Source organism: Athene cunicularia (genome assembly GCF_003259725.1).
Source record: "Athene cunicularia isolate RWA chromosome 2 unlocalized genomic scaffold, athCun1 chr2_part1, whole genome shotgun sequence".
NCBI lineage: Eukaryota > Metazoa > Chordata > Aves > Strigiformes > Strigidae > Athene > Athene cunicularia.
In genome coordinates, this window is record NW_020799095.1 from 84,618,219 (window position 1) to 84,634,209 (window position 15,991).

Here is a 15,991-nt window from a genome sequence, read left to right on the forward strand (position 1 = left end):
CCTTCCAAAATTACCCTTCCCAACATTTCTTCATCAACTAATCCCACATAAAATTTCCAAATTTTCCTAGGTTAATTTCTTCATCCTTATTTTAATTTATTAATTTTTCTTTGTCATATCTCTGTATTTTGTTCTGCTAATTGTTCATTTGACTTCCACTTTCATTTTCCGTGTTCTAGAACTCCTGGTAGACAGGTCAAATTTCAGCCATCCATTAATTTCTTAATCAATGTGTTTAGAACAAGCTTGAGAGACTATTTTTAGCAGAAACACTTCATTTTCTAGAAGCTTTTTGTGACCCTGCGGAATCTCATGTGACATTTGTTGCTTTGGTGGGTTAAAGGTTAATTAAAATAAGACTCGTTTAAAATTAGTTCAGCCCTCTGAGTTTTGCACCTTTTGCTTTCTTTTCTGTTTCACTAGCAGTTTTCTGTTTTTCTTTGCTCCTCTCTTTTTTTTTTTTTTTTTTTTTTTTTTTCCTTCTTTAAAATATCATTTGTTGTGTCATGCCCTTCTTGCAAACAACTGGCGTAACATTTTCCCTCTGTCCCCTGAATAGGACTGGATGCCACTACTCCAACCAGTTCCCATGAACTTACTATTCCCAATGATGTAAGTGGACCAATAGTCAGTATCACTTTCTCTTCTCTCGCTCCCCTGCCTCTACTGGAGGGGAAACCTCTTTGGCTGATTTGTAAACACTAGTCCCCTGAATAAACTGTACGGCATTCAGTCCGTTGGGGAGGGGGGTATTAGGGGTTAGTGAAATGCTGGACAGAAGCAGCAGAAGTGACTATCCCCTCTCATGTCAGGTCTCCAGCAATGCTGGTTTGGTTGCACAACGGTGCCAGTGCCGTGGTGCTTCACCACCTTCGTTAAAGCCTGGGTGCCTGCTGCTTAGAGTGGACTTAGATGAGTTATCAAAATTCATCTCTCAGGTGACACTAGCACAGACAGTCTCAGCAGAAGGGCTAAACACACATGCAGCTGTGTGTTGGGCTGGTGTGTTCCGTGCCAGGGAATGGAGAGCTTGCGCTGCAACTGCTTATGCCTTGCCGGTATCCGCTGCACCCCATGCTTACCCGAGCTGGCATTTTTCCTGAGCAAAAAAGCTACTTCAGTTATGTAAAGGTGCAATATAAGGGTTTATTTGAAAAACAAGGGCCAGAAACATTCCTGCTCCAGCAACTCTGGACCAGCTGTGATCAACAGACCCAATCTCCATGAGCAATATGGTGCTGAACCTTAAAACAGCTACTCAAAATGCCCAACTGATACACTGCATGTCATATAAAAATGCCTTCCTGTTTTATTCACTTTCATTGCAAACAGGGGTTTTTTTTCAGTTTTCATTACAAATGAGTCACTTGGAAAATTGAAGATTTCCCCTCCAGTAAAAAAAGCTTTCAAGCATGAGTGGGATCACAAATAGCAATTATATTACTTAAGAGATACTTACAATATTGTGTAAGCCCTATTAAACTCAGTGGCAATGATTTACAGTAAGTAAAAAAGCCAGAATAACAAAGAAGCAAAGGTGTGAGTGCTGTGATTTTGTAAGCTGTTACTTAAAAAATGCCCTGCTGATTTATTAGTACCTGCTTTACAACCCAATTTATTGTATGTTGAGAATTTTATGGGAGCACCCTGGTTATCCTTACAGTGCAAATTTTTTAATCTCACTTTCAGGCAGATGTTCTTGCCATCAGTGATATAAATCCAAGGTCACTCTTCTGACTTCTCTCAGGGCTCATAACTGAGAAGGAGAGGCTGAAAGTTGGCCTTGTGTCCTGTAGTGCAGTAGAAAATTAAAAAACCCCATCAATTTCTCATCTAGGAGGTATGAAATGCCCCAGCTCAGCACTATCCTCTGAAAAGCAAACACACATCCATGCACTGTGTCTAATTGAAGATTTTTCTGCCTATGCAGTGCATGTCTTGTTGTTGTTGCACAAGGAGCAAAACCAAGGCCAAAATGGGGTCAGGCTTAGAAACAGCCTGCAGGGGCTCTACAGGTGGTGAAAGGGAGTTCTGGTGTTTGTATGGTGTCAAGGTGTGCATTAAAGGACTGAAAGGCATTAGGGCTGCCCACAGGCACTACATGTGTGCGTGTGCATGTGCACGGTGCTGGCGTGGCGGATAGGAAGGGCTCTCGTGTCTCATCGGGCATCGGGGGCTGCCTGGGAATTTTTCAAGGGGAAAACAAGTTTCCTCCTGTGTCTTCCCAAGGCGTTCACTCTGCCGGTGCTCTGGGCTGGCAGCAGTGCCCCACCAGCCTGGCCTTGGGCTGCAGCAGCAAGAGGGTACCCTCCCTGGGGTCTCCCAGCAAAACCGTGCGTAGTGGTGTCCCATGTCCCACCGCTGCAGCAAGGCTGCTCTCCAGGCAGCCCAGTGCCAAGAATGAGGAGATAAGGGAGACAGAGGGACATGGGGCCAAGAGGAGCTGGGTAGGAAGCACCAGCACCCACACTTCTTTGGTGCCCCGTCAGTCAGATGCTGTGCACAGAGGGAAGTCACGATAGGAGAGGCAACAGCAGTTCAGCAAAGCCTGCATGGGTAATTCGACTTCGCTTTCCCAGTAAGCATCTCCTAGTCCAGTTTTGATAGGCAGTCAGTGGAGTAGAGTGATTATTTATCTGGTTGAAGGTGAGGGAAGCTGCAGACCCTGGCACAGGGCTGTGTTGCAGCCCTGAGGCTGCACATGGCCAGTCTCCTGCCTGCCCCGACTTCAGGGATCCCCTGTGCTGCATGAGTCCCCCAGCTTTCTTATCATAGGTGCTACGTGTGCAAAAGTCCATCATGCATGAGAAGAGCACGAGACTTGCAAATATCTACATGCTCTGCAGCTACCAGAGAAGTCAGTGTATTTACACGTGCTACACTTATTTTTTAAAACCAAAATAATGATAAGCACATAAAGCCAAAGCCTTGGTAAGAATCTGATGGAGCAAAATCAGATATCTGTCAGGAGAATAAGGCGCTCCGACTTTGGCCTAGTGTACCAAAAGAAGATATTAATAGACATTTACAGTTTGCATATTTTCATATAAAAATAAATTTTCTTCACTTCCTCTGGCATTAAGGCAGTGACAGAAATTTTTCTCCTGTTATTAATAGTTCCCGTAACAACATGCTGCTTTCTTTGTACAGTATGCTGATAATTGCAACTAACCCGTTTCTCAATATCAAAGAGATACTGGAGAACAAAGAAATACATTTTACAGAAAGTTATTTTCCACATGTTAAAAGCGAGTCTTCCTCTCCAAATAATGAATTCAGAAGATTTGCCTTTCTAGGTTTTCTCGTAACTTCTGGGTATCTCCAGAAAGAGAACACAGATGACATTTCTCCAGGTCCTTCTCAGAAGTCACTTTGATCCTTATCTAGTATCTCCTTTTCCTCATCAAATCCTCTTACAGGAGCATTTGATTGCCTTTCTTTCCTTGCTGTGATCTTGTTTGGCCTTCCGCTGCTGCCCAAGTTACACAATATAGGTGCGTTTCACATAAATCCCGGAATGAAGTGTCTTTAACAGTGGCAGGTCCTTAAGGGAACGGAAGGGATGGTATCCGTGGTTGTAGCTGATTAGACACAGATAATAGATGTCTTAAGATTTCATGTTCCAATCCCCTAAAATGTCTATTGAGAGCAAAAGAACAAACCAATAATTAAAAAAAACCCTGTCTCATTAAAAATTGCGCATATTTTGCGCAATGTGGGAGAGACAGGCAGAGGCAAGTAACTGGAAAACAACTTCCCCCTCAGAAAGCACCAAGAACATTTTAAGAAAGCTATAAAACTGATCAATACTCCGTAGAAAAAGAAATTTAAATCCATCCAATTTGGAAATGGCATACTGAAGAACTGCTTTTATTTTCCCATGGAGCCAAAAGTGCTTCCCTGCAAACAACAGAGGGGAACGCACATGTGCTCTCAGAGCACCCAACAGTGAGATCCAGCATCAGCTCCATGTGATGCTTCAGGGAGGTCCACATGGCACTGCCTCTTCCACCAGTGGTTGCTGGGGAGGCTGAGCTTTGCAGATCCCCAAGCCATTACCTGCAGTAGGGAGAATCAGCACAAACCCTTAAGGAGAACATGAGAGCTGTGTCCAACCCTAGCTGTGACTTCCAGCAAGGTCAGCCACCATCCACATGTTACAGGGAAAGTGCACCTCACCCTCCCTACAGCCCTCTCCCAGAAAAGTCCTGAGAACACGTGCCATCTTCTTACAAAACCAAGGTGCTGGCTAAGTCCATCCCTGGCTCAGAAACTTTCCAGTTGTATGAGAGGGTTTAAAAGCAATGGTTAGTCCAAAACTTAATAATCCATGCAAGATATGCTAGGAAAGGTCCTGCAGTAGTGTAAATCAAAGCATTTCTATGGAAGGCAAGGGACCCGTGGATTCAACTTCAATAAATTTATCTTACTGCTGAAAGTCTCTCATGTAATAGAGAAGCAATGTCCAGAGCAAAAATACAGAATTAACCAGATTCTGTCAATTAGCGGTGTTTAAAAGGATGCATTAGCAAGAAAAAAAAAATAAATCATTTTTTATGTTTGCACATTGTCTCCCCTTGATCTAAGAAAATGGCATTTGATTCCTCAAGTAGACCTATCCAGGTGAGGTCAAGAATCAGTAAAAAGATTTTGCAGACTTAATATCCATCAGAATTGAAGTGAGACCATTTGTGAGACAAGGCACTGTTTAGCATTAAAAGTAATCCCCCCAGAACCACCTGCTGCTCACTTTAGGGAGGGCCCTCAATAAACAGAAACGCACACAAATCTGCAGTCATTCGGGTTACAAAACAAGTAATAAGAAGGCTCATTTCTGAACATGTTTTCTCAGTTTTTTGTATGCTTTCTTGCAAAGCCTGTGAAATTATTATAGTCCAGATTTTGCATTATCCTGGCAAGGAAAGTGAAGTTAATTATTATCATTATTGTTTTTAAGAGACACAGAGTATTTAAACATCTCTTTCCAGGCCCTGCAGTAAGTCTGTAAAGAACTGTAATCATACCTCAGGAGACTGTTTCTTCCTATAGAGAATTTCTAACCTAGGATTTCTAACTGAAAAAACCCAAACCAACCTAAACCTGGAACGAAGAAAGCCTGTAGCTTTATGAAAAGCAATTGAAGAGTCTCCTTCATGATAGCAGCTGCTCGCTCAACTAATGCAGAGGCTTTGCCAAAGCCAATGGACTTGCTCTGCAGCGGGGAACCAAGGGGAAGCACGTACACCTGGGGACAGGTATGGTCAGCCCCTCTGCTCCGGACAGCAGATATGAAGTTGCAGAGGCTACTTGGCCCTTTTTTACCGGCACTACATTCGTTATAAAAAAGTAATCTGATTTTTTTTACCAGTATTTAAAAAGAAAGTGAGCTCCATGCCACTTCCTGTGACAAGCAATTCTCCACAGCATTTGACTTGGATAATAAACCAAAACCTGAAAGTCTGATTGCTCCCAGTGCTGCACAGAAGTGACGCAGTGTGAGGGATGTAGAGAAACAAACCTGTAGGAAACACCCAGCAGGAAGCTATTATTATTAAGCTCTGTCAGTGACTTTAGCATTATGGGAAAACATATATTATTTAGCATTATGGGCAAGGAAGAAAAAAAATGGAAGAGACCTGAACCAGTGATGGCATAGGGTATTGAGAGAAACCATCAGCATCAAGAGTTTGGGGCAGGAGTAATCACAGTAGACCTTCCAGTCCCACCCTTTAAGAGTCCAGACTCCTGATTGAGTCCTGCTTACATTGGTACCAGCAGAACTTTACTAAAGGACAAAGTAAATTTAGAATAAGGCAAAAGGTAGGATCCCTGTTTTAGCATTGGTTTGTTTGGGGTTTTTTGGCATGAGGAGAAATGAGGTATACTGATGTAGGGGAAGACAGATCAGAAGTGCTGTAGAGAAAGTGAAGCATTTTTTTCCTGGTGCTCACAGTCCAAGAGGGAGGGAACATCAGCTGAAATTTTGAGGTGTACAGACAAATGGTGATGTTTATACACAACATATGAGCAAGCTCTGCAGGTCTCAGCTATGGTCCTTCTTGGGTAGAAGAAGGAGAAATGGCTTCAAAAAAGTTTGTCAGACACATGAACTATTGATCATAAAGGCAGAGATACCAGCTGCTGTTCAGGTAGTCTGTAAGCCTTAGGTGGGGATTTGGGATAGTAATGGCAACTTTGTTTTATATCTCACACTGTTTTTATCCTTTATTTTTGCTACTGCCAGTCAGAAACAGGCTGCTGGGCTAGGTGCATATCTAATATGAGCTGTTCCACTCAAGTCTTGAGAGAGTTAAATATATCTATATATATATACATGCAGACATACATACACATATTATGTGTGCGTGTGTTTTTATGTACATATGTGTATATTATATATTTTTATAGTATATGTATTATACTGTAGTGCATAGTAGGCTTGGTATAGTATATAGTAGGTTTGGCTGCTCTTTCACATGGGCCAGCTTTATTGCTTGTTTTTTGAAGATTTTCCTCTTGATTTATTCCATAAGTGGGAGTAAGGCTCACTGTATGTTGAGCAAGCAGGTGAGCATCAAAAATAATGCAGCACCTGAAGTCCTTGAAAACAACTATATGTTGACTGTTCTCCACATTCCCTAACTCCATCTGCTGAGCTTGAAAAAACATCAAACCCATGTCTGTGAAACACGCATGCAAGGTAGCAGGTTTCCAAGTCTGGGGAAGCTTGCTTTTGTGGTGTGGGGCTTTTGTGGGACACATAGCCTTGTCAAATCATGTGACACAGCCAGCTACAGAATGACAGTGGGAGGCAGCTGACAGCATTAGGAAGGTCAGTCTTGAAGAGAGATACGTGTTTGGATGCAATTTGACATGGCTTCATCTCAAAGCAAGGCAGGGGATGTCTTTTTATGTAAAACAAAATGTCCATAGTCTGACTGATCAAAGCTTTGTAGATGAAAACCAGTCCCTTGAAGTTCTTCCAGAACCAATCAGTCTTGAATATTCAGATACTGCACAGATTTCAGCATAAGCAATACATAATGGGAAAGGCACCCCAGAGGGAGCCCAAGTACCCCATCACTACTGTCCTTCCTGTGTGGCAAATGGAGAAGTGTATTCTGCATGAACTGCAGGTCATGTCATGGCTTGCAGGGCATGTTCAAGCAGCCCGTTGTCACAGCAACAAAGGGTGGCTTTGGAGAGCTTCAGACCAAAGGTTACTGGACCTCGCTTCCAGATGCTTGTATACCAATATCCTCAGCTGGTTTGCTGAATCCTCACCACCTAACTCAAAGTCAGCAAGGAGATTCCAGTTCTTTGTACCAACCCACCTGGGTTACAAGCCTCATTGGAGAACCCCCAGCACACAAGTGGCAGCATCCTGAGTGACCCGGCAAGTGCCTTCCCAGAGCCAGTGAATCAGACATGTAAGACCGTATCTCACAATGTGCCTGAAGAACCAGTGGTCCCAGACAGTTCCTCTGCTTTGAATGCCACAATGACAACTGTGCCTGTAAACTGGGCTGCTTGGAATTCTTCTAAATAATATATATTTATATACTTTTGCATGGTTTTTACACCATGGAATTTTATCAGATTTCCACTCTTCTGTTGTGGATAGACTGAGGGAATATGTGCAGTCCACATTTTCCTGTTGGCACAACATAATTATTAAAGCAGCCAGAAGCATATTCAGATCTGCACATCAGAAGAATCTGAAGACATGACGGGCACCATAACAGCTGCTTCACAGAGCCTAAATCCTGGTCACTCCTTCATAGGATCATCAGTAACAACAGACAGATTCTTCACCACTTGCTTCAAGATCATAATCTCAAAAATGGTTAGATGCTGGTTGTAGCAGAAGGAAATACTGACATACTCCACTCCTGTTGGCCATTTCAAGCCTCTCCGATATCTGGAGGAACAACTCTGCCTAACAGTCAAGTAAAGATGACCAAAAGCTTTTTCCCTGACCTGTGCTCTGTTGTGCTTGTGAAGTAGTGAACACTTCTGACCAGATTTGGGTACATTGCAGCTACAGTATGGCATGCAAATGTTTCATGGGAACAAAATTACGGAAGTCTGACACCAGGTTTTAACAGATAAGAGTGGATCTAGTGCTGCCAGCTTTGCTGTACAGTGATGCTCTGGTAGGACTGCCTTTATTTTCCCCACCACTGGCTGGCACTGGTGCCACCACCTACGCTATAGACACTCTTCTCTCCTGCTTCACCTTCACTACCAGCAGACTGTGGAGGGCAGTGAGACTGAGGCATGGGAAGTGGACGCTGAGGGATCCCTGTGGTGCTGGCAGCTAGCATATGAAGGCATGTTCATGCACACAAGAGACAGGTTCTTTCCAACCCCCCTGCCATGGGCAGGGACATCTTCCACTAGCCCAGGTTGCTCAAAGCCCCGTCCAACCTGGCCTTGAACATTTCCAGGGAGGGGACAGCCACAGCCTCTCTGGGCAACCTCTTCCAGTGTCTCACCACCCTTATAATTTCTTCCTTACATCTAATCTAAATCTATCCTTTTTCAGTTTAAAACTGTTACCCTCGGTTTATCTCTACACTCCCTGATAGAGAGTCCCTCCCCATCTTTTCTGTAGCCCCCTTTAAGTACTGGAAGCCCTCTATAAGGTCTCCTTAGAGCCTTCTATTCTCCAGGCTGAACAACCCCAAAACTCTCAGCCTGTTCTCACAGGGGAGGTGCTCCAGCCCCCTGGACATCTTCATGGCCTCCTCTGGACCTGCTCCAACAGGTCCATGTCCTTCTGTTGGGGGCCCCAAGGCTGGACACAGCACTGCAGGTGGGGTCTCGGGAGAGTGAAGTAGAGGGGGAGAATCCCCTCCCTTGACCTGCTGGCCACACTTGTCTTGATGCAGCCCAGGATACAGTTGGCTTTCTGGGCTGTGAAAGCCAACAGAGGACATAGTCCTCTGCACTGGCACATGCAATCACACACTAAGAGAGATCCTTGGGATAAGGATCTGCTGTTTGAATAGGACTGGAAATCCTGTGTGCATTTCCTGAAATTCCATTTTTCTCCTTCATGGGTGATCTTATGCTTGATCTCTGTTTTGGCTTCTTTCTTGTCCTTGAGCATGAAGCAAAGATTATGTTGCAGGAGTTTTTTTCTTCTTTTGATAAAATGTCTCAACAATGTGAATCTGTTTCTGGCAAGATACTCCAAGTACTATAGTACCAGAAAAGGTAACACATCACGGTCTGAAGCAGTGGGAAAAGTGGGAGGGGAAGGCAGTCTCTGCACTTCGGCACATCTTTCTGCCAAACTGGCAGCATCATCCCAGTGTCAATAGACCTGAAGAGTGGAGTTTCCATTTTCTACCCATTCTGGCCATGGCTGAGCTGCTCAGCAACCATCCTTCCTTAACACAAAACTAAAGTCCCCCTTCTCACCCTTACAGGAGCCAAAACTCTCAGCCTCAGCTGCTGGCTTGGTGCCCACTTGCTCTGGCGGTCTCCGTGTGCCAGAGGAGCAACAGCCTGGCACAGCTATCACACTCCTTTACCCCAGTGCAACTGCTGAACGCTTTCTTGAAGTCTTGCACACAGCTTCCAAAAGCTTGTGACTCCACCACAAGCATTTAAACAACCTTTAAAACAATTACAGATAACACCAATGAAATTTTACCAGAAAAATTGAGAGTATCTAGGGATACATACACAAAACTCAGTCTCAGTTTTATTCATGAAATATGAGTTTTGATAAGTTTCTGTAAAGGAACACAGACAAATTTCAGTCTCATCCTACACCTGCTTCTGCCTGCAGTTTACAGAGCTGTAAATCCCACTGACTTTAATAGCACAGGATCTGGCCAAGTGAGGACCACGTGTGCCCGGGGAGGTCTAGGACCAGCAGCATGCTGGAAGGGTGCAGAGCTGCACAGCGGCAGCTTTGGGTGGTCAACCTGACTTCCAGCTACTGTTCTTGGCTTGCTGATGCCACTGACAAATCGGGCCGGGCTGTGTTTTGTATTTGTCATCACCACAGCACGCTGTTGTTTTCTGCCACGAAGACAGCTAAGTAATTTGATACTGAGTTGATAACCACATAGCAGTGCAACTTGATTTAGAGACCACAGAGCCAATAGACTGCTCTAGTTATTCCTTCCAGACAGCACAGCAAAAATATTTTGTTTTGATATTGAGCATTTCATAACCATATTTTAGCAATACTACAAATTGCAGTTAAGTGGTTTTTGCTTGTGTCTGTGGCACTAATCTCAATCTTTGTCCCGCTCCAGTTAATAGGCTGCATTATTGGCAGACAAGGCAGTAAGATAAATGAAATCAGGCAGATGTCAGGAGCGCAGATCAAGATTGCTAATGCCACAGAAGGCTCCGCAGAACGACAAGTTACAATCACAGGATCCCCTGCAAACATCAGCTTAGCACAGTACCTCATTAATGCAAGGTAAGTTTGCTTTGTAAGTGATAACGCTTCTGCGAGATTGCTCTGTCTGCTCTCCAGCAAATGTCTGTCCTGGATAGATCCAGAAAGTTGCTTCGCAGTGTCCATTTTGCATAGTATTATTCAGTTCTAAATGATTTGTAAAATCTGTATCATTAGAACATGTGTTTGCTATTGGTTTATACGGAAAGGAGCTTAATCCGGTGCAATTCCAGGTACATGTTGAATGACAAAAGCTGAAAAATCTGAATATTCACATTAGCATCCACCTAAAATATAGGCGGATAAATTAAATGAAATGACAGTCATAAATTCCTTAGAAGAAAATACTTTGTACAGACCCGTTTTACTGTCCTAAATGGCAAATATAGTGAAACAGATTGCAAAACAGATTTAATTTGCTAACTGGAAATTGCCACTCAGAGTTGATATTAAAATGACATTTGGTTGCTAAAAGAGGCACAGGATTTATTTTTTCAGAGAGAGCATCACAAATTTGTAAAAAGCATTTCCTAATGAGATGGGGTGAGACTATCTGTTTCTCCACTTCTCAGTGCCAGAATTAATGAAGGCACTGGCTCTTTAGCTAAGCATTGCGATGGCTTAAGTCTCTATCAGTTTTGATATGATTATTTAGAAAAATATTAAATTGATCCCACCTTTATTTGCAATTATCCTGAGAAGAAAGTGCAATGGATATAGTGCTGTCTCATAGATCTACTTGTAAATGGTGGTCTGAGGCAATATATTGTGGGGAAGGGGAGTATCTATGTATTTTACTGCCTTTTTTTTTTTTTTCTTTGTCCCCTGAAAAATACTGTGATCTGAATCAATCTTTGTGTTTAACTATGTTTGCTGTTAAGATAGTAGAAAGTGTGTGATTTATTTGGGGGGACTGCAGTCTTAGCAGGTCTACCTCCTCTCCAGCCTGGTTCTGTAGTGCACCACTACAAGCCACTGTAAATGTCTCAATGGAGGAAAAGGATGTTTGTGCAGCTCTGTGTTACAGCAAACAAAAAGTATTACTTTTTATAACTCAGTTTGAAAATATTTTCCTAGGGAAGGATATATTGAGGGGTGGCATCGTGAAACCTAAGATAAGCCTACAACCTACAGCTCTTTTGATTTATATTCTTTGTAGCAAGTAGAAGTCATTTCCGTAAGCCCTGTAACAAATAAAAATGTGTTCCCTCCTTTAACCCTTAAGGATATGTTCTTCTCTTGGTGTTCAGGGATTCCCCACACATCGAGACGAGAATAGACCCCTTCATTTTTAGTTGCACAAACACCATATGGCATGCATCTGGATCTCAGAAGATAACAATTTAAGATCTTCAAGACAGCTAAAGCATGCAAATAAAATAATGCACTTCTTATTAATGGAGTTGCAGTGAGCTGCTCACCAGAGACAGAAACTCTAGTGAACAAACCTCTGTTTGACTCACTTTAGAAAAACCTGTGAACTCTCACACTTCTGTTTATTACTGTTTAATGATTCTTTTGATGGAATGGGATATATATGAGGTCTTTTAATACTTTTGCAAAGAAGAAAACTTCTCAGCAGTCATATACCACGGATACTCTATCTATACCCTGTGAAACCAGAAACAATTTATTTCTTCCTGTTGAATTTCTAGATAGAAGTCATTTGTTATCATCATCTACAATAAACCATCATATATTATTATGTATCATGTATTGAAACTGTATTTAGATGAAGTGAGTTCATTTGTAAATGAAGACTCTTAAAGTAATGTATAATAAATTAAGCTCTAAGGTAACATAGGACATTAAGGTGGCTTTTTCATTTTAAAATAAGTGACACTGTTCCAGATTTCTCCTTTCACAAGAGAGATTCTTGTCCAGTTAGGTGCCACCACAGCAGAAATGCTAGTTTGCAGTTGCACTGGAGGAAGAACCAAGAAACTTTCAGGCAAGAGGGAGGTCTGCTCTAGCTGGGGTTTAGGTGTTTGGGCAGGTTTCTGTGAGGCAGATCTAGGCTGCCACGGCCGGTGCGTTCTGGGAACCAGTTTCAGTGTTTGTCAGTCCTAAACCTGCCACAAGTACTGGCATCTCTTTCAAAGATATTGGCATGAAATAAAGTGTTGGGGAAGAGCTGACTACAGTTCCTAGACTGCCCAAGGTATAGTCTGGTATGTCAAAATAATAATTCTAATAACTAAAAGCCATATGACAATTCAGGGTAAGGTGGACTTTTTTTTTTTTTTCCTCTCCCCCACAAGATCTCTCATTCTTGTGGACTTGGTTTCCAGGGCCAGTATTTCTGCATAAATCAATGTCTTAAAGCAGCATAGGATGTAAAAAATAAATCTATCCACAGTGTTCCTGCGATGTTCTGTGTGTATCTTTAAACTATCCTTCAACCAAAGTAGCATCTATAGAATAATTTATCAAACTGTTTTAAGACTTTTATTGCAATCTGGTGTCAAATATGTACATAATATCCTCTAAATTATAGATATATAAGTATGTTGATACAATACCAAAACAGAGATTTTAAATATTTCTAAAGTATTGTTTTGATTCTGTATTGGTTATCCGAGTACTGACCTCTGTATGAGTAGAATGTGTCCTAGCTTGTTTGCAATAGAAGCGTCTTCTCCTGTAAAATCTTCTCTCTTAACTGGTCTCCACTGTAGTAACTGGATTTTCATTATCCAATTCCATCTTCTAGCTTTTATTAAGAAAGAACCACAGTCTAAGTTTCCTGTGCAATGTTTGACTTTGGATTATAAATGAATTGTAGCCAGCAGCACTTGCTCCTGTTGAAGAGCAGTTTCCTGAAGATATTATTTTACTGCCATTTTGACGAGAGGTTCATTCACAGAGCTAACAGGACCACCAGAGCCACACTCGAGCTTTATTCCTTTCACCACTTTTGTGTAATGCAGGATGTGGACATTGGGGTGTGTGTTTATAAAGCGTAGGTCTTCAAAGGGACAGTGTAAAATTGGCACCATGAGATTTTGTATGAAGGCTGCCTCATCTGCTTTCACATTCAATTTTGTTGCATCTACAGTTGGTTTGGGAAACTCCCCGCTGTCACAGGACAGCTGTTAGCTAACCTGACATACTTTACCTTACGTATTACCACCAGTAATAAATGTGAAGCAGAGCAAATTATTGCTTTAATTGTACCTGTGCTAGTACAGCAGAAACTGGGAGTTCGAATGGCTGCTACCAACACCAGCATTTAGCCTGTGGGACCTATTCTCCCTACTGGTGCAGGACAAAGCTCAGACTCAAACACCCCCCCCTATCAGTAGCAAGGTAGTCAAATTTGAAGCCACCGAAACATTGAACTCTGCATTCTCTTTCTGTATGCCCCCCTCCCAGAATAATGCTGAGTTAAAAATACTAAAAAATCCAACTGCATAAACTGAGTTTTTCAAAATCTACAAAGATGTAGATGTAACTCCTACAACCCAAGTCGAGTGTGTACACTGGAGTTCAGATTCCCTGATTCAATATTCTTAATGTAAATCCTGCTGTGCGAGTAAATTGTGAGTAGCGTGGCTAGCAGCACAAGGATGCTCTCCTCTCTGCAAAGAGCAACTCTGCTGCAAGGGTTAGAAAAATTCCGAGCTGCTCATCCATGGGGACAGATACACACTGCAGTTAGGAAACCCAAAGCTTTACTCCCATAAACAGCTCTGCATTTCACCCACTCACCCTCCTCCTCTCCCAGCCCCTCAGACCAAAAGTGCGCCTTCCAACTCCCCAGCAAAAGCAGCTGAGCAGTTGATACTCCAAGAGCCCTCTTTCTTTTGAGGGGAAGAGAGGAGCTTGGTGCCCAAGTGTTTCCCTCTTTGCCACTTCCCTCCCTAGCTCAGATCTGCTTCAGGTATCCTTTAGAGTCACAGTCAGCAGCAGTGCTTCAGGAAGCTTTAGTTCAACATCCCCCTCCCTTATATAGAGCTGGTTGATCACTTGCATCCTTGCCCTCATGCAAAGCAAGCAGGCTTTCTGGCCGTTGCCTTTCTCTGGCCGTGAATAGACACAGGGCTGTTACTCCTAAAACTGCATGTAAGTCTAAGGTGAGGAAAAGGGAGGCTCTTCCAAGCCTGGAACAGGGTGACCACACTCGCCTCCCACCCCACAGCTCGGCTACAGCTGCTCTCTAAGCCCACACACTTAGCGCCTAGCTCCAGCCCAGACCAGCAAAACCCTATGCTGGGAATGTCCCCTGAGTCTGAGGGGATTTGATAAGAAAGCAGCAGGTCCTCCGCCGTGCAGGTCCTCTGCACAGCCGGCCAGTCACTTGCTGGCACTTGGCTCTGGGAGGGAAAAGCTGCTGCAGCTTCTCAGCTCACCTCAGGAAAAAGCCCAGGAGCCTGACAAGTTAGTAATTACTGAAAGAAACCCCAAACATGTAATTAACACATATATAACTGTAACTAGCAAAGATTTTCTAACCCATAGTCCTCTTTGTATGCTAGGCTACCATACCTCCCAGCTGGTAACATGCAAAATACATCCTGAAGTTAGTATTGAGGTGGTTTGCCAACCCAAAAGCCAGTGCACAAGCTGCAACAAACAAACAATAAAGGAAGAATTTAGGTAAACGTTTTGTCATCTGAAAAAAATGAATCCTTGCAATTACTGTATTTTAGTATCTAAAAATGTACAGAAAAGCCTAAGTACATTGACCAAACTCATCTCACTTGCTGATGGGTGGAGTTAGACTAGAGTGAAGGTGGTTTGATACCTACACCCTCCAAAGAGCCCGTCACTGCCTTGGGCTCGGAGATTGGGTCAGTCTGAACTTCCTCACGCTGGTGGGGTCTGTCTGATGATGTGTGTATGTTGTATCCATGTAGTACCTTGTCTGTCAGCTGGTAAGCTCTTTTATGTTCACTGTAACCACTGCCACGAGCTCAGAAAGGATACCACTGCTGTGGAAGCCGAGGTGTTTTTCTGCTTTCCTTTTTATGTTACCTTATAATTAGATTGCATAAGTATTTTGTTGTGATTTTTAAAAAGTCTGGGGAAAGTACAAAACGAAGTGAACACACTGGCTAATCGGGTTTGTTTTATATGAAAAATGCACATTGACCTCACAGTTAATGAAATGAAAAACTAACTTTCAAAAAAACCCCAAAACTTTATGCTTTAGATGGAAGCAGCAAATCATTGCTCAGTCTCCTCTCATCCTAGCAAAATGACAAAGGGTAATATTTATGTCACAAAATTGACAAATTGAAAAAATTACCAAAACCCCCCGCGTCCCCCTTTCAAAAATACTGTAATTTTTAAAAGCTAAATACACCATATCAGTGCTGGGGAGTAAACTTCATAGTTATTTTAAGTTTTCTTTTAAGTTTTGTTTTTTCCATCTTTTGTCATTACCTGCATTCCTTAGATTTCTTTTTTCATATGTAAAATGAACTAGCAAATCCCCCTCAACCTCTTTTTTTTTTTTTTTTTTTTTTTTTTTTTTGGTATGCTGTGTATAACAAATTAAGCTTTCTGATCTGAGAAAAACTGCTAAATTAAAATGATTGGGAGACAACAAGAAAAAAAAAA

The 15,991-nt window shown here is 42.5% G+C and overlaps 1 protein-coding gene across 7 annotated transcripts in view; it reads left to right on the forward strand.

The window, feature by feature from the left end:
- LOC113476409 (poly(rC)-binding protein 3-like) overlaps window positions 1-15,991 on the forward strand; it is a 146,054-nt gene that overhangs the window by 125,677 nt on the left and 4,386 nt on the right. For 5 of the 7 annotated variants that reach the window (XM_026841963.1, XM_026841964.1, XM_026841969.1 and 2 more), the window contains 2 exons: window positions 560-612; window positions 10,278-10,447. In XM_026841963.1, coding sequence (XP_026697764.1) covers window positions 560-612; window positions 10,278-10,447 — 223 coding nt within the window. Of the gene's footprint in view, window positions 1-559; window positions 613-10,277; window positions 10,448-11,676; window positions 12,224-15,991 lie in introns of those variants that run through there. The other 2 variants (XM_026841967.1, XM_026841968.1) reach the window with 1 other exon arrangement.